At 39.0% G+C, this 19,356-nt stretch overlaps 1 protein-coding gene across 6 annotated transcripts in view; it reads left to right on the plus strand.

The window, feature by feature from the left end:
• MIPOL1 (mirror-image polydactyly 1) overlaps positions 1–16,452 on the plus strand; it is a 280,583-nt gene extending 264,131 nt beyond the window's left edge. For all 6 annotated transcript variants that reach the window (XM_050953926.1, XM_050953928.1, XM_050953931.1 and 3 more), the window contains one exon: positions 13,914–16,452. In XM_050953926.1, coding sequence (XP_050809883.1) covers positions 13,914–13,980 — 67 coding nt within the window. In that variant the 3' untranslated portion in view covers positions 13,981–16,452. The remainder of the gene's footprint in view (positions 1–13,913) is intronic.
• Positions 16,453–19,356: the final 2,904 nt, after the last annotated feature.

A 19,356-nucleotide genomic window follows, 5' to 3' on the forward strand; every position in this document is an offset into this window, starting at 1 on the left:
GGGAAATATGACCACCCTGCAGCTCCCAGCCACCGTGGGCAGAGGGAGGCCCACCCTTCAGCTTCCAGCTGCCGCAGGCGGAGGGGGATCCCCACAGCTTCCATGGTAGTGGGGGAAACCATGGAGCCGCTGCAGCAAAAGTCACAGACAGGTCATAGCTTCTGTGAATTTTTGTTTATTGCCCGTGATCTGTCCGTGACTTTTATAAAAATAACCATGATAAAATCTTAGCCTTAGTAATAGTGTATTTTATTATTAGAAGCCCTCCACACTACTAGTGAGGGACTAACGTGCATCCCTGGAGGGACAGGTGTTTTGGAATAGGGATTGCTGTCCCTTACAGAATAATTTCCTGGCACAACAAAACTTTCAGTATTTGCTAGTGTGGGTCGCTGCAGGATGTTTGCCTGTTTCCCATAAGAAGCCCTAGAGCTAGCCCTGCATTGAAAGAGCAGAATTCTCAGCTCGCTATGATTGGACTCACATTCTTTTCCAACCTTGGTGTCTGAGAGACAGTGGGTCATTAAAATCTGTCACTGTCCCTCAGAGTACATCTACACTACCCGCCAGATCGGCAGGTAGTGATCGATCTATCAGGGATCGATTTATCACGTCTAGTATAGACACAATAAAATTGATCCCCGATCGCTGTGCCATCGACTCCAGAACTCCACCATGGCGAAAGGCGGAAGTGGAGTCGACAGGGGAGTGGCAGCAGTCGACTCACCACCGTCCTCACGGCCAGGTAAATCAACCTAAGATGCACTAACTTCAGCTACGCTATTCACGTAGCTGAAGTTGTGTATTTTAGGTCGACCCCCTCCCCCGCCCCCAGTGTAGACCTAGCCTCAGTCTAGCAGGCACTGATCCAAGACTGAATATAGCAACTACCAGACTTAGGAACAGAGAAAATTTCAAACCCTGATCTTGTTGCTTTGATCATCTTATTCTTTTTCAGTGGTTTAAAAACAAAACAAAAAATGAGACCCTTGTATTCTTGATCTTATTACTTTACAATCTGTGTATAGCTTTATTAGCTTTCTCAGTTTCATACTGGTTCAGTTTATTGGTTAGCAGGCAAGCTTCTTCACTGTCAGTCTCAATCTCTGTGATCACAAACCTCATCTCTTGTGGAAAGAAAAACATCTGTTCAATGATTGTTCCATGACTGCATACTCCAGCCTAGAGTTTATGAATACTCTACATGGTGACAATAGGCACAGCAGGCTGCACCAGTCAGTTTTGATGTTAAAAAGAGAAATGGATTTTGGGCATTGCCCAGCAGGCTAAGCAAGGGCTTACCTTTGGCTCCATTGCAGATAAGTACTATCTGTTCTGTAACCTGTAGAAATACTACAGGATCCAAAGAATAGTTCTTTAAAACAGCCATACAAACAGAAAAACCCTCATCTGGGACCTTGCAGCCACCTCAGGGTCCTAGCTTAGATTTGAAAGATCCCACAGAGCTACTGGTATCCCACACCATTCTTCCATATTGCCAGTAACTTGCCTTTTGTCTATGTGGGTATCTTATGACATCTGTCAGCTTTAGCAGCAGTAAATACAACTGCTAAAAAGAATATTGGTTGTCTTGCTAAATAGATTTTATGTAAGACGGAAACTGCAGAAAATAAGTGACCCTATCAGAAATATTATTGAAACAACTCCTCAGCTGATGTAAATCGTCATAGTTCTGTTGGAGTCAATATGCTGATTGTGCCAGCTGAGAATCTGCTCTTAAACACTGTGCTGCCCGTGAATATCACAGCTAGATACAAATGCAGCTTTTCTCTGGAAGGAATGCTCTTGAGAGAAGGGTGGGGAGCTGTTAGGAGAGAGACTGAGCCTTTCAGAAGTTCATGACTTTTTAATAACATCAAACAGCACTACCAAAATGAAAGGCGAGTATTCTTCTGTGGTTGATAGAAAGTAGTGATTTCTCCTCCCTTCAAACCAATAAATACTTTGGCACAAAGACTTTCTATGGTAAAGCTATCTGACCTGAAAGGCAAAACTGCTAGTTTTTCTTATGCATGTGACAGACAGAATTGTTCCAGTAAATATTTGGTATGTAAATCAAATAAACCTCCAGTTAATGTAAGCAAAAAAGCTGTGAAAATGTGGTCATTCCAAGACATGTTGTGATGCCAGGATTTTTTATATGAACTCTACAAGGAACAGAACAAACTATGGAACAAAATGACCTGAAGCAATAATTGTCAGTGACAAACTGTCATGGAGAAGCCAGCATAAAGTAAGTCACATGTAAAGAAAGAATTTAGAAAGTGGTTTCTAATATACATGTGGGATCAATAGGCCACTAATGAAGCTACTATACAAATTATTGGGCTCCATAAAGGGATAACTTGATGAAATTCTGTGGCCAGGAGGATCTAATGGTCTCTTCTGGCCTTTAAATATCTGAATCTATCATCTATTCTAATTATTATTATTTGTTTAGTGTCAACAACTTGCACAGAATGATACAGTACAGCAAATAAAGACAGTCCTTGCTCCAAAGAGCATGCACTCTAAAAGATAAATACATGGGAGGCTGGTTGTACTGAAACCCAGTTGTAAATGCACTTCTTAGTAAGTACTCTAAAATAGGGGAACAGCTTACCCTTAGCAAGAATGACTTAAGTCCCAAATACGGACACAGTGCCTAATTCTCCATTGGGAGTAAAACACTATAAAAACAGAATGGTAGTGTTTGACACTCACTTTTCCTTGATTTAAGTGATGGTAGAAGGTACATGGCAATGCTGATGTCAGGCTCATAATCTTTGAGACAGAAGGTATAGGGGGAAACTATTTGGCAAGATTAGCTATTGTGGGCCACAGAACAATATTTAATATTTTAGCCAAGGCCCATGTAAACCAGATTTATTTTGAAAGGAGCCCAACTGGCTGTATTTACCTCTAAATTTAATCCAGTACAAAATTATTTTTTCTGATAGAGAAACCACTGAAGGAGTTTTATTAGAAATGCTTGTTTTTAGGTCAGTGTGTAACTGTGAGACAATAACTTCCACTGCCAAATTTAAGCCTGGGAGCTCATTGGAACATGCTTACTGGAGTGACATAACAAACAGTGTTTGCCAGTCAGTAGTTGATGAAAGTTCTTGGAGTAGGTTAATTCATCACGGGGATGTAATGTGATTTAGAGCTAACAGGCTCTGCTCAGTCAGTCTCTACGTTCTTAAGTTTTAAGGCCAAAAGGGACCATTTTATTCATCCTGTCTGACCTCCAGCATAACATGGACCCTAGAATTTCACCCAGTAATTCCTGCATCCAGTTCATAACTTCTGGCTGAGACCAGAGTGTTTCGTTCAGAAAGACATCCAGACGTGATATAGAAGAATATTTGTTAAGAGTGAGGAAAGCCGCATGATGCCTCTAAACCATATCAAGGCTTTATCTGATAAATAATCTATTACAGGATTGTAGCAGATCTGCCACTTGATCTGTTAAACACCAACAGCTCCCGCTCTTTCTGTCTACTGCCTCTTACTCATCATGGAATGCGTCAGAACTGTTGGGTTTGGGAGAGGCATTAATGTCAGCAAAATACATTCCACAAGAAGCCATCAAGCACCCAAGTAAGGCCATCTTCATGGCTTGAGCCTAATCTAATCTGTTGGATAGATAACCAAAGGTTAGAGTGTAGGTTTATAAGCCTTTATATAGTATTTCAAAATCCACAAGGGTTTTGTTTTTATTGCTTTTATCATCCATCTGCAGGTAGAAGCTATTGTTTTGCCCTAGTCTATATACTGCTGTGCAGATTAGCACAGAAGGCTAATTGAAGGATGCTATTATCTAGTAGAGGTACATTTTAGGTAGACCTGAGCTGTAATTGCCCCAGTGATCCCCTTGGAGCAGTGCAGCTCTACACAAGCCCTTACTCAAGGTTTGTGACTAAATGTCACTGTCCACCATAAAATGGGCAGCTCAGGCCAGAGAAGGGGCAGGGGGGGAATGTGCTGATTCAGCACATCTCTCAGCCTTCCTCAGTAGATCTTATAGTAAGTCCAAACCCCAGTTTAATGCTGGATTCCCTCATCTGGTCTCCTATTGCAGGGGTGAACTGAAAGAGCAGTGAGTAGAGCCCTATAGCTAATATTAAAGTTTCTGTCATCAAGAATTTTTAAATATATTTTAATAAGGAAACTTCTATATAATTCAGAATTATTCATAATCAGAGTAGACATCAGCCTCTGGAAATCTGGAGCCCACCTCCAATGTATGGCAACCCAAAAGGAAACATCAATGAAGGAAAATCCATAAATCTACTAAAAATCAAATCAGTCAAGCACCTAGAACTGTCTAACCACATCCAGTATTCAAACCAGAACAGCATACGTACGGGACAAGAAAGCACAAACCTAAAGTAACTGCATAAACAAGCAAGCAGACTATGTTTTGGGAAAGAGATCCCTGACTGCTTAGGCAGTCTGCTTCTGTAGATTGGACCTTCTTCTCAAAGATTATGAACATTTCATGAAGAATTTATTCCACCTAGTAACATCACAGTAGTAGACCCCACCAGTAAAGCTATTTGCTACTACTGTACATTCAGCCACAGATTTCCTTGTTTTTGGCCTAGAATTAACTCCAACTTCATATAAAAAAAGAGCACCATTAGTCTAGCACAACTCAAGAGTCTTAAAGGCAAAACATCTCTTGCTAAAGTAAGAAATACTCATGTACCAGCTTTGCAGATGTCTTTGCCTTTAACCTGTAGGACTTTTCTTATTGTGCAGGGTTATTAGGAGAAGCACTTAGGTAGGCACTATAGAAATAAGATAAAGAATATTTCTCACTCCTTTTTATGCTCTTCAAATATGGCAAATTTTATCCATTCTTTAAGCATGGAATTTATTGACCTTGGAATGTGCAGCTCAATATGACTAAAGGTGAAGCAGTATATATCCATATGAGGGCATAATTTGGCCCAGTGGTTTTTTTTCTTTTAACATAGGTCTTTGAATACATAGATACAATATAGCAAAAAGAAATTGCACAGCAGTAAAGTGATATTTGTAAGGTGAAATAATCTCATAGAGCTAGATTTTCAAAGGCATTTAGGCATCTAACAATGAAAATAGGTGCCTCGTGGAATTTCTAAAAATACCTAAGCAGGTTAGGTGCCTGTTCTATTGAAATCAATGCAAGTTAGGTGCCAACAAGATTAAGCACTTTTGAGAACTCCACTATGAGCCTATCTGTTATCTTCTGGGCCCTAAATATCTTTAAACATCTGGACCTTGGTCACTAGAGCTGATTTTTTTTCCACCAGTCAGTCATGCGTGTTCAATCTTCACTGAAAGGTCAGAAAAATCTTTTTCCTGAGTGTACTCTTTGGGTAGCTTCAAAAGGTGAAGCAAATTGGTCATTATCTATGCTTATTCTTTGGGATAAGTGTTGTCTTATACATTTTAGTTATCCTCAGAAGAGCACCTCCTCCGCAAGATATTTCTTCACAGTATAAGATGCACAGAGTGAAACTATTAATTCATTCTGTTTTGCAAGATCATCGACAAATGTAATAAATATGTTTGCAACTTCACCTAAATATATCAAAACAAATATACAAAATGAATGAATACATATGTACTACGGCTGTCAAGCAATTAAAAAAAATAATCGCGATTAATCGTGTTGTTAAACAATAATGGAGTACCATTTATTTAAGTATTTTTGGATGTTGTCTACATTTTCAAATATATTGATTTCAATTACAACACAATACAAAGTGTACAGTGATCACTTTGTATTTATTTTTATCACAAATATTTGCACTGTAAAAAACAAAATAAATAGTATTTTTCAATTCACCTTATATAAGTACTGTAATGCAGTCTCTTTCATGAAAGTTGAACTTACAAATGTAGAATTATGTACAAAAAATAACTTCATTGAAAAATAAAACAGTGTAAAACTTTAGAGCCAACAAGTCCACTCAGTCCCACTTCAGCTAATTGCTCAGACAAACAAACTTGTTTACAATTTGCATGAGATAAAGCTGTCCGCTTCCTGTTTACAATGTCACCTGAAAGTGAGAACAGGCATTTGCATGGCACTGTTGTAGCAGGTGTGCCATGTGTACTAAAGATTCATATGTCCCTTCATCTTCAACCACCATTCCATAGGACATGCGTCCATGCTGATGATGGATTCTGCTTGATTACAAGCCAAAGCAGAGCAGACTGATGCATGTTCATTTTCATCATCTGAGTCAGATGCTACCAGCAGAAGGTCGATTTTCTTTTTTTGTAGCTCAGGTTCTGTGGTTTCTGCATCTGAGTGTTGCTCTTTTAAGACTTCTGAAGGCATGCTCTACACCTTGTCCCTCTCAGATTTTGGAAGGCACTTCTGATTCTTACACCTTGGGTCAAGTGTTGTAGGTATTTTTCGAAATCTCACATTGCTATCTTCTTTGCGTTTTGTCACATCTGCTGTGAAAGTGTTCTTAAAACAAATGTGCTCGGTTATCATCCGAGATTGCTATAACATGAAATATATGGCAGAATGTGGGTAAAACAGAGCCAAAGACATACAGTTCTCCCCCAAGGAGTTCAGTCATAAATGTAATTAATGCATTATTTTTTAATGAGCTTCATCAGCATGGAAGCATATCCTCTGGAATGGTGGCCGAAGCATGAAGGGGCATAAGAATATTTAGCATATCTGTCACATAAATACCTTGCAACACTAGCTACAGAAGTGCCATGCACACGCCTGTTCTCAATTTCAGGTGACATTGCAAATAAGAAGCAGGCAACAGCATCTCCTGTAAATGTAAACAAACTTGTTTGTCTTAGTGATTGGCTGAACAAGAAGTAGTACTGAGTGGACTTGTAGGTTCTAAAATTTTACATTCGTTTTTTTTGTTTGTTTTTTGTTTGAGAGCAGTTTTATAACAAAGAAATCTATATTTGTAAGTTGCACTTTCATGATAAAGAGATTGCACTACAGTACTTGTATTAGGTGAGTTGAAAAATACTATTTCTTTTATAATTTTTTTCATTTTTACAGTGCAAATATTTGTAATAAAAATAATAACAAAGTGAGCACTGTACACTTTTATTCTGTGTTGTAATAGAAATCAATATATTTGAAAAGGTAGAAAAATATTTTAACACATTTCAACTGGTATTCTATTGTTTAACAGTGCGATTAATCGCACTTAATTTTTTTTAGTTAATCACGTGAGTTAACTGCAATTAATTGACAGCTCTAATATGTACAAAATGATAGGGTCTAAATTATCTGTTACCAGTCAAGAAGAGATCTGGGAGTCATCAAGGATAGTTCTCTGAAAACATCGGCTCAATGTGCAGTGGCAGTCAAAAAAAACTAACACTATTAGGAACCATTAGGAAAGTGATAGCTAATAAGACAGAAAATATCATAGTGTCACTATATAAATCCATGGTATACCCCCACCTTGAATACTGCATACAGTTCTTGTCACCCCATCTCAAAAAATATATATTAAATTGGGAAAAGTACAGAGATGGACAACAAAAATGATTAGGGGAATGGAACAGCTTCCATATGAGAAGAGAGCAAAAAGACTGGGACAGTTCATCTTAGAAAAGAGGTTACTAAGGGGGGGATAGTATAGAGGTATATAATGACTATTGAAGAGAAAGTGAATAAGGAAGTGTTATTTACTCCCTCACATAACACAAGAACTAGGGTTCACCCAATGAAATTAATAGGCCGCAGGTTTAAAACAAACATAAGGAAGTACTTCATCACACAACACACAGTCACCTCTGAAACTCATTGCTAGGGGATGTTGTGAGGGCCAAAACTATAACTGGGTTCAAAAACGGATTAAGTAAGTTCAGGGAGGCTAGATCCATCGATGGCTATTAGCCAAGATGGTCAAGGAAACAACCTCATACTCTGGATGTCCCTAAATTTCTGATTGCCAGAAGCTGGGACTATATGACAGGGGATGGATCCCTCAGTAAAGTGCCCTGTTCTGTTAATTCCTTCTGAAGCATCTGGCACCGGCCACTGTTGGACAACAGGATACTGGGCTAGATAAACCATTAGTATGACCCAATATGGCCATTCTTATGTTATTAATATTACTTCCTATAGGTTATTGGCATCCATCCTTTTTATAAAAAATTACCTAAATTAAGAGATCTGGTGTACCAACTAGTTTCCTGCACCTCCCATTCAGCTATGCATGCACAATGGAATTTAGGCTACTATCTCTGTCAGAAGAATGGCATTCGAAGCAACAAGTTCCACCATGGATTAGACAGCACAACCTTGAAAGGGAGGCAGGAAATCTGCAGCAGTCCAATTTTGTCATCTTTACTCACTCTGGGTAATACCTTACTGCACAGGGAGTCTCCTTAACTTTAGTTGACTATTCACAGAGAAAGGTGCTACTCTGTAAGTAAGGGTGGCAGAATTGGGCTCTGTGATGGACAACAGGGACACAGAATTATAGTTCCCAAAACTGAGTCCGGAGGCTTGTACCAGGGGTTGTTAACCACTGATTTAGGCTATAGCACTATTTTATGGGATTAAGAGGGCTTTTAGGGGTACAAGCAGGCATTTTGCTGGCTCTCTGCACAAAGGTGAATTTCACCCTCTTTGTGATTGAATTCATAATTAGCTGTTATTTTTTATTTCACAGAATTGTTTAGATCCATGTTAGAGATGCTGTTTCTTAATCTCCTACTATTAATAATCATTTTTCTAATAATAAGTAAAATCACATCCATACAGGACGGAAATAAAAGGCCCATAAGCTCTGCATAGTTTGTACTTGGTGCTGGATACCTCATTCTGATGATTGCAGTCATCATTCATCTGAAGAGCAGAAGCTATGATTGTTAAGCCTCATTATTTTCAATGAGGCCTGACAGTTGCAAGGTTAAACAGTAGACAGCAACGTTCATCCTACTGGTATTTCTTTTCAAATATGGGCAACTCTTCACTAACTTGTCTACTTTGATGTCCATTGCCATTGGTTGATCACAAAATTGTGACAATATCTCCATATCTAAGCTTGCAGGAGAAAGTTTAAACATTGACCTCTATTCCGTATTTACCTTATGATCTTAAAGGTACTTAAATAACTGAAACCATTATAGTTTTTCCCCCAGATGTGCAGCTGCACAGCATTGCTTTTAATACAACAATGATTTAAATAATCACACTATCAGGTGTTTCTGTTTTCAAAAAAATAATGAACTCTCAAATCTCAGAATTCTAGTGCATCAGATTAGTTTCTTCATCTCTCTTGTTCCAGAACAGGGATTGTCTTATCCTGAGGACAAGTACTAGTATGAGAGAGATTTTCATAGGTGCTTAAAGAGGCTGAGAAGGTTGTTGCAATGCTATTGAACATAATAAAGAAGATATCTGTGACATCCAAAGGTCCTAGCAGCTGCTAGAAGTAAAGGGGGGTGAATGATGACATCTAAATCAGGCCTGGCCTCCTTCCCTTTTCATATTCCAATAACACTGAGCTTTGTGGGCCTGAACAGGTCTAGAGCCAGCAGCAGCCCTAACCATTTTGTGAGCCAGGACAGAAAATGTTTTAGGACTATGCTCCCTGACAGTAGCTGAAAGTGGGAGAAAACACAACCAGCCATTCAGGATCAGAGTGGGGAAGAAACCAGCACAGTACTTCAGCACCCCTGGAAGTTGGCACCCAGGACAACCACCCTGCTTGCCCACCTGCAAAATTGGCCCTGCCTACAGCCCCCATTCGTGAAGATTAAAAATGTCATCTTAATCCTTAACCTAAAAAAGCCATCAAAGGAAAGCTGCTCTTCTTGGATATCTCCCAGATCTTTAGCAGAGACAGTAGGCGATTCCTGGTCAGTGAAGGATGGGGAACTGAGGTCTATTCAATGAAAGAGGGCATATCTCCTGCAGATGGAAAGCAGATAAGACACAGTGGGTCTGATCCTCAGCTGATGTGAACTGGAATAACTACATTGACTTCAATTGTTCAAATTAGAGCTGGTTGAAAAATGGAATTCCCGTCCCATGGGAAAAGATTTTGAAATTGTGTTTCATAGAATCATAGACTTTAAGGTCAGAAGGGACCATTATGATCATCTAGTCTGACCTCCTGCACAATGCAGGCCACAGACTCTCACCCACCTTCTCCTGTATCAAACCTGGGTCTGAGCCATTAACGTCCTCAAATCATGGTTTAAAGACTTCAGGGTGCAGAGAATCTTCCAGCAAGTGACCCATGCCCCACGCTGCAGAGGAAGGCGAAAAAACTCCAGGGCTTCTGCCAATCTGCCCTGGAGGAAAATTCCTTCCTGACCCCAGATCTGGCAATCAGCTAAACCCTGAGCATGTGGGCAGAGCCGGCGCTACCATTTAGGTGACCTAGGCAATGGCCTAAGGCACTAGAATTTTGGGGGGGCGCTATTTTGCCAGGGGGGTGGCACGCGGGTACGGTGGACCTACTGCAGTCATGCCAGCGGACAGTCCGCTGCTGGAAAGGCTCCGGTGGAGCTGCCGCAGTGATTTCGGCGGACGGTGCGCTGGTCTAAAGGCTCCAGCGGACCTACCACAGTCATACCTGCGGCAGGTTCACCGGAGCCTTTAGACCAGCGGACTGCCCGCCGGCATAACTGCGGCAGCTCCACCGGAGCCTTTCCAGCAGCGGACCATCCGCCAGCATGACTGCGGTAGGTCTACCGGACCTGCGGGGGGCGGCGAAATGGCCGTCCGCCTAGGGCGTCAGAATCCCTGGCGCCGCTCCTGCATGTGGGCAAGACTCACCAGCCAGACGCTCAGGAAAGAATTCTCTGTAGTAACTCAGATCCCACCCCAACTAACATCCCATCACAAGCCATTAGAATGAAAAGTAGAAATCTTGGAATTTTTCTGTGAAACCAAATATTTCATTTGGACTTTATTAAAAGATTTCATTTCAATAAGGTCAAATCGTTTTGTTTCAACTTTATCATTTTGACTTTTATAATTTTACTATTTTTAGTGTTGTAAAAGTTGAAAGATTTCATTAATAACATATTTGTTATCAAAATGATGAAGTCTGAATGGACTGTTCATCCCTATGAAATGTTTCAATAATTTCCCATCAAAAATTTCAACAAAATAGATGCATTCCCATGAAATGTTTTGATTTTGTCAAATCAGCATTGAAAACAAATAGATGACCTATTAAATTACCATACAGGAACCATTTCACTATGATGATATTACTGGACTATGATGATAGTGAAATGCATAGACTAGAAATGTACTAGATGATAGTGAAATGCATAGACTAGAAATTTTTGATGGGAAATTATTGAAACATTTCTGTACTTCTGGTCTGAATTTCTCTGACTTCGATTTCCAGCCACTGGATTTGGTTATAGCATTCTCTGCTAGGCTGAAGAGCCCTCTGTTATCAAATTTCTGTTCCCTTTTGTGGGTATTTAAAGGGTGTCTTGTCGGTCTATAACCTTCTCTTTGACAAGCTAAGCAGACTGAGCTCCTCGAGCCTTTCCCCAGAAAGGATATTTTCCAATCCCTTAATCATTCTTGTGGCTCTTCTCTGAACTGTCTACAATTTATCAATATTCTTTTTGAAGTGTGGATACCACAACTGAGTCAGCATTCCAGTAATGCTATGATGATAGTGAAATGCATATTTCATCACTATCATCCAGTAATGCTATGATGTAATGTTTTTCTTTTGGTTGAAAACAGCTATATTCCAAATTATTTTAATTATTGTCCCTGAAATAGGAAATGATAAAATATATGAACTTCTAAATAACAGGGAAGAAAAATACAGCCTATCATGTAGCTATGAGATAAAATCCTTGGATCTTCTAGAACCTAAAAGCCACTCATTTAGCCAGCCTGGAAAAGTATTTCTGGTTAGGGTAAACTGCATAAGAACTGACTTACGAGAGTTGTGTTGATCATGGTGGGTAAGTTGTTTCCTGCCTGACCCTCACCCGCAAAAGTTTGATGCATGTATTATGGCAAATAATGGAAATTATAGAAAATAAAAGACAAAAGAAAAAATGACAAAGATATATAGGAAAGGGGGAAGGGAAAGAGGAGGAGTAGTTAATCTGTAATTATACTACCTATGCTAATACTTAAAATGTGAAACTACACAGACATAAAAACTGCATCTCCAGTACCTTCACTGTGGAAAATGCAACTAGTACCATCTACATTTTCCATGTGTCATTTCCTGGTGCCTGTTGATAATCTTCCCCTCAATTGCTTTTGGGTAGTGAGTTCCTAATCTGGTTTCAGGATTTAAGCCATCTGAATAGCACAATAAAAGGTGTAGTTTCATGGTGCTGAGAGGTTCCTGGAAAATGTGAGTGTTTCAGTACCTAATTGTACACATCAGTGAGTATCAGATGTTATAACTTGTGGCAGTAAATCCAAGAAGCATGAACTAATTCTTTTGCACTGAAGTCACTAATGCATCCATTAGATCAAATGCATTTTTCAGCTTTAAAGGGCTTGAATTACTTTTATATTGAATTTATGTTCCAGTGCTGTGCAGTATATATGTATATATGTATTTATGTTACCAATGTTGTGCAGTATACAACACATATACACACAAAATCTTCTCAGACCCGAAAAGATGGTGAACTTTCAGTGTTATGTGCAGCTAATTGGACTCACAAGTCACAACTCTTTTAACTGGCATAGGCACTGAAAATATTCCCTTTCCCTCAATGTCTAGCTTTATACTCTGTGTTTATTTGTGGGAGAACCTTCATTGGAGAATTACATAAAAAAATAGATACCCTGAGGAAATAGCTAAATACACTTTCATTGGAGTGCTTAAGAAAAACGCATGTGACTGAGAACTCCTGGACAAATTTAGAATTTGGGTGTGGTTATGTGCCAGGAAGAGTCTGATCTTGTGAGGCACTGAGCACCCTCACTCCCACTGCATTGAAGTCTATGGGAATTGAGGACTCTGAGCATTTTGCAGGATTTGACCCTTAATTATTGTATGCTCTCATTTGTATTATCAATTCAAAACATATGAGCCAGTGTAGACATAACATCTTACACACTCTCAACTCAGAAACTCGACTTACATGTATTTTGAAAAGACATTTTGATATAAACACATATGGGATTTTTAGAGGTAAACATACAGTATGTGGAAGGCACATTGCACGATTGAGCTAAGGCTTGGTCTACCCTTAAAAATTAGATCGACCTAGCTACAGTGCTCAGGACTGTGAAAAATTTGGCACCTTCAGCACCTTAGTTAGGTCAACCTAACCCCCACTGTAGGTGCAGCTGAGGATTCTTCTGTTGACCTGACTACCGCCTCTCAGAGAGGTGCATTAACTACAGTGACAGAAAAAACCCTTCTGTCAATGTAGGAAGCACTTGTGCTACATCAGCATAGCTGCAGTGCTGCAAACTTGCCACTGTACCACTTGTAGTTTACACATAGCTTTAGTAGCAAGTGCTAAAAGAAAATAAGACAATTAGTATTGTGTTTAGTGAAGGCAATGACCACAGAGTAGGGTTGGTTTTTTCCTCCGGGAATTGAATGTGCTGCCCATGTATTGCGGCATATCTGCAGCAAGATTTATTCATAGTTCTGTGTAAACTAGTGTGTCATGGGGGTCTCAGATACTGTATGTACTACACAGAGGTAAGATGAGTTGATATACACCTCTGACTGTGACTGGGTTGGATTATAGGTTAAAAGTTTCTCTCAAGTTGTCTGCATTCTGCCCTAGTGTCTGTCTTTTACAGTAATGCTTTGTTTCTTAGCATGACCACCACTAGGACAGCTTGGTTCAGTGCAAACACTGTCTCTTTCAGCCAGAACATTCCTAATGTTAGCTTCCTTTTTATTTTCTTCCCTCCCTTCCCCCCATTGATCCCATCTCAGGTTGGAAAGGCTGGTGGACGTCCTGAGGAAGAAGGTTGGAGCAGGGACCATTAGGACTGTGATCTGATTGAAAGCTCCAGCCTAGGGAAGTATTCACATCTGGTGACCAGGCTGCATCATTCAGCACTGTATAAACACTAAAGCCTTAACTTAGCAAACAGTTGTTAGAAGTGGGACACTCCAATGACATTCCAGACTGAGATAAAATCAAATCATAAATGTTTAACCACTTTGCCGCTGAGTTGTGTTATTTGTCAAACTGTATCTCTGCAAACATGTATTTGCTTTAAGCAGCTGTATTGTGGTATGGTCAGTGAGTATTGTGGAAATCATTTGTGTGTTGTTTTAACAATAGTCTCTTCGCACAGTTAACATTGTCAGATTGTAGTGTGCTGCACGGCATAGCCCGGCCATGTCACATATGGCCTGCTTCAGGGGCGAGTCCTGCAAAGTGTAAAACTACTATACTATGTATCAATCTGCAAACAACTGAATATTTTAATGTTGAATGTATTTCTTGATTGATAATAGAGGTTCAGATTCAGTGTTCTATGTTAATATCATGCAGATGTTTTCCTTCTAATGCACACTCATAATCCCTCTGTATTGTAATTGTTAATTAGAATTATGTACATGCATATGGGGAAGGTAGACACATGGCTTTAAAAAGAATTTCTATAGCTAGCATAGAATCCTAGTCCAGATCCATTTCAGCTCCTTATAAACATATATGTACAGTTAGATTTCACTAAAAGAGTAGATTCATTAATTTGTAAAAATGTAGTTACATTGATCAGTATTGAAGCTGTAGAGACGATTATTCTGATTGTTATATGTCACTCTTCCTCCCTCTCCTATGAAAAAAATCTCTGCGGGGTTAATACTCTACCTTGCTGGGGCAAAGGAACTGCCATTCACCTCCACTGTTTAAGGCACAGCCTCACCTCTTCTATATCAATCTTCTTGCCTCCTCCTTTGAAATGGAAGCACTGAACATTCTGCTCAGCCCCCCTCGTCTGGCTTTTGTGTGTTTCTGCTGTCGTCTCTCTTTAGTGATTGCTTTTATAGATGCAATGAAAGAAGAGAATAGAAGAATGAAGGAAAGAAATCTGCAATATGCCATTTAATGTGGAGAATCAGACTCAGGGTCCGTCTTTCTGGTCAGACATTCGGCATTCTTTGTCTGCAGACCTAGGCTCCTTTTGGTTTCAGTCCTCCAACTAGTCCACTTGCAGGGGAAGGTAGGTTTACCTCCAGTGCATAGTACTTGTTATGCCCCAGGAGACTCTGTGAGTGATTCCTAACCACCCACTCTGCCCCAAGTCAGATTGTGATTATTGCTTCTGAACCTCCATAGTCTTTAAACCACGGATGACCCTTTCATGCTTCCAGACCTGGGAACTGGTAAAACCCTAGAGGAACCTATGACTGCTGCACCAGGCCCTACTTCTTCTTGTGCTCAAAGTGAGCCTGTAATTACTGTCTCAAGGATGCTGCTCTCACTAGATTGGAAGCAACTACTGCCCTATTCTAATATCCTTACTGAACCCCCAGTGGTGTACTGAGTGGCATGCCACATGCTATGGACACCCTTGTGCCAATTCCGCTTGAGGGAAATGGCCAAATAAGGAAGGAAGAAGTTGTTGTCCATGCTTCAGTGACCTAGCTGTCACTTTCACATTTATCTAGGTGTATCTAGAATTTTCCCCTTGATTCACTCTTAAGAGTAGGGCTTCTAATTTTCAGTTTTTAGTGGTACAGCGCTCTTAGTACAAAAAATGAAACTGGTGTTTATCCAATGAACACTGGAAATGGTTACTTGTATCTAAGGATTTGCCTACATGGAGCAATAATGTGGACTGTGGGGTGTGATTTCTAAAGTGCACTAACGTATTACACCAGGGTCAGCAACCTTTCAGAAGTGATGTGCCGAGTCTTCATTTATTCACTCTGATTTAAGGTTTTGCATGCCGGTAATACATTTTAATGTTTTTGGAAGGTCTCTTTCTATAAGTCTATAATATATAACTGAACTATTGTTGTATGTAAAGTAAATAAGTTTTTTTAAATGTTTAAGAAGCTTATTTTATAATTAAATTAAGAGCCCCCCGGACCAGTGGCCAGGACCTGGGCAATGTGAGTGCCGCTGAAAATCAGCTCGCATGCCACCTTCGGCACACATGCCATAAGTTGCCTTTCCCTGTAGTATACATGAATTGGTCCATGTAGACACGGCTGGCATGCACAAAAAGTTCCCTAGTGCGCTATGACATAATGCTGTTTGAAAGAGTACTGTATTAAAGTTCACTAGGGAACATTATAAAGAAATTAGCCATTACAGTATATACAGTATATATAATATACAATTACTCATTACAGTATATATGCAGTATACAGTATATATAATATGCATCACTCATTGCAGTGTATATAAAGAGACAGCCCACAAAAAAATCTACCCTGATTTTTGGACAGCTACATAAAACTAAAAAAAAAAAAAAAAAAAAAAAGGGGCTAAAAATAACCCCAAAATGAAAAACAGACTCCCTAATGAAAGAGCTCCTAGTCCTTTACATGCAGACTTTACATAATCATGCTTATATCGTCCCCTTTTATCCAGGAAAGTAGGCTTGATCATACAAGATCAGATCAGCAGTCATTAAGTCAAATATACTCTTTCTGGTTGTGGCCAATAGCTGATTCTTCAGAGCAAGATGATGACCGTCCATAATACAGTTGTGCCATGTTCTTTATGAGGGAATATTCCTTCCTGACTCTGTGTTACCACTTACACCATGAAGCATGAGGTCAGATTACCTTTTAGCATGGATTTTTAGCACCTTTGTAGTGCAACTACAAATGACTTTTATTCATTGTTAAATTATCCATCACTTTTTAAAAATTCAGCTATGGATATTTGTCTTCTTTGGAAAAATGCTTGGGAAGGCTCATCTAAATGTGAAGAATCTCTTGAGTTCTAATCCTGCCCTGCTACTGCCTTGGTGTGTGGCCTTGGGCAAGTCACTCATGGCCAGATTTTTAAAGGTATCTAGGCACCTAAAGATGCAGATAGGCACATAGTGGGATTTTCAAAAGTGCCTAGATAAACACCCATTGAAATAAATTGATTTATGCTCGTGGTCCCCTTGAAATGAATGGTTAAACCCCTGGTGACTTCAGTGGTATGGGATCAGGCCTTTAATCTCTATAGTGTTGGTGAATTCCTGGACACATTAAAATCAAGGGGAGTTTTGCCATTACCTTTAATGAGGGGCAGGATTTCACCCTCTTATTTTTCCCCACCTGTAAAATGGGGATAGTAGTATTTTGCTTTTGTTTTTCCTCACAGAGTTGTTGTGAGGATTGATTAGTTAATGTCTGTACAGCACTTTGAAGGTGTAACATACTGTATAACTGCAAAATAGGTTTTTTTAGTCTCCTTATTTATGGGGAAAGGATGAGGCTGTGTCAGATTACATCCTGGTAGTGGTAGTTCCTTTGCCACCAATTCAGAGAAGGGGCTTGTCTTCCATTGGCAAAGACTATGATAACGGTAATTACTGGTGTAAGCTGTGTCACCATTACTTCGATGTAGCATGGAGATATATGTGCATTTCGTATCCTTCATGAGATTTTGTGCATTTCTCTGTGTGATCGTGCAGCGAGTGACAGCACTGGGAGCCATTCATGATGCATGCTGTGATAAAATATGTAAATAGTGTCACGTTGTCTCTGGATAAGAATATTATTAATGCTTTTTCAGCACTGTAATTATATTCATAGTAAGCCTTACCTAAGCCCTCACTAATTAACAATATTGTGACAAGTCAACTTTAACAGAACAGAACTGTGGCCCTTTAGTCATTTAGTACTGTTTTTCATTCAGCCCACAGCCAAAATCTCATAGCGTAGTTTTGTACATGGGTGCCAGGAAAGCTGCTGATAGTTGAAAAGTTCATAGCCCACTCAGTCTTGTTAATGGAACCCTATAGATGAAATCAGTTATAACCCTCTTTAAATATATTCAGCTGATAGGTAGACTCATTAGTTAATTATTAAAGTATGAGAGTTTTAAGACTGCTTTTACAAATAAGCTATCATATTGAAATCATTTAACAATGTCAATGTGTTGTCGCAGAGACATTCTGTTTTTTTCAAATGATAGGATATTTTATAAGATTTTCATTCACTTTAGTTTCCAAATTAAAATGTTTTTATAAAAAATCTTATTAGGTGACCTTGAATTGTAATTACTTTAATTCACACACAAAAATGAAGTTGCTATCTAAATGTCAGTTTCTACATGCCTTTGTTTTCTCTGTTTAAAATAATGCCATATAATGCTGCTTTTTGTGGGTGCTGTACCCCATGTACCAGAATAAACAATTTACTGTGAGGCAGAGAAAACTGTTGCAACAAATGAATGGCAGTTTCTCTTGTACTATACTTGACAGAGTTGCAGCATTACATGAAGTACATCTGGCTTTTATCATTGTACCAGTTAACATAAAGTCTGTGCAAAATATTCCTTTTTCTTCCACTGCACTGGTAAATAAAAAATGTATTCGCAAATCCAAAAAACTAAGTGTTTGTCTTGTTTTAGCTTGATTGTAAGTCAGCTGCTGGGCTTCAGTGATCTAAACATTTCATTCTTCGGTTTTGTTGGGAGCGCACGTGTTCTGTGAGGCTTTTAAACAAATACTTAGAATGGTTGAAAGATTTTCATTGCCAGTGCCTAGCTAAATATGTAGTCTTTAGAAAAGATGTGGTTTATTTTGGCACTGTTTAAAAAACTCAAATATTTTAAACATTTGTTAAGTTCAAGCTTGCACATTTGAACTAGCCCTATACATTCCAAAGTTCCATCTCAAGTTACCTGTGTCTTTGTTTTTTGTATTTTTAATCCCTTCATTAAAATAGTCTTTGTAAAGGTTTTTTTTTTAAAAGTAACATAAAATATTGTCATTAAACTAATGAGAGTCAAAATTCACTGCAATTGCAGACATAAAATTTCAAAAATGTATTTTGGAATCCGAAGCTTCATGTCAGTGGCCCAGATTTCTTCCTCATAGAATGAATAAAATATATTAGGGGCATGATCCCACAGACTCTTCCTCTTAGGAGTAATGCTTACAATGGGTTAGTATGCATTACCCATAGTCCTTTGCAAGATCAGGCTATAAGCAGACAGTTTGATAAGGTAGAATAACTTCAGAAAAAATAAATCCTTCTTTTCTGTTTCCAACATGTGATAGGGATTTTTTTATAATTGAAAGTAAAAAAAAAAAACCTAAACTTGCTTTGAATTTTCTGGTTAGTTTGAACCTGAACTTCATAGTGAAACTCAAGAGATGAAAACCACTGCAAAGTGAAACTACCATCTTTCATATGGCTCTGGGTAGAGGTAACACTTAATTTTTGCTCTTAAATATGAAGCAGAAAG

This window comes from Gopherus flavomarginatus, chromosome 5 (assembly GCF_025201925.1).
Source record: "Gopherus flavomarginatus isolate rGopFla2 chromosome 5, rGopFla2.mat.asm, whole genome shotgun sequence".
NCBI lineage: Eukaryota > Metazoa > Chordata > Testudines > Testudinidae > Gopherus > Gopherus flavomarginatus.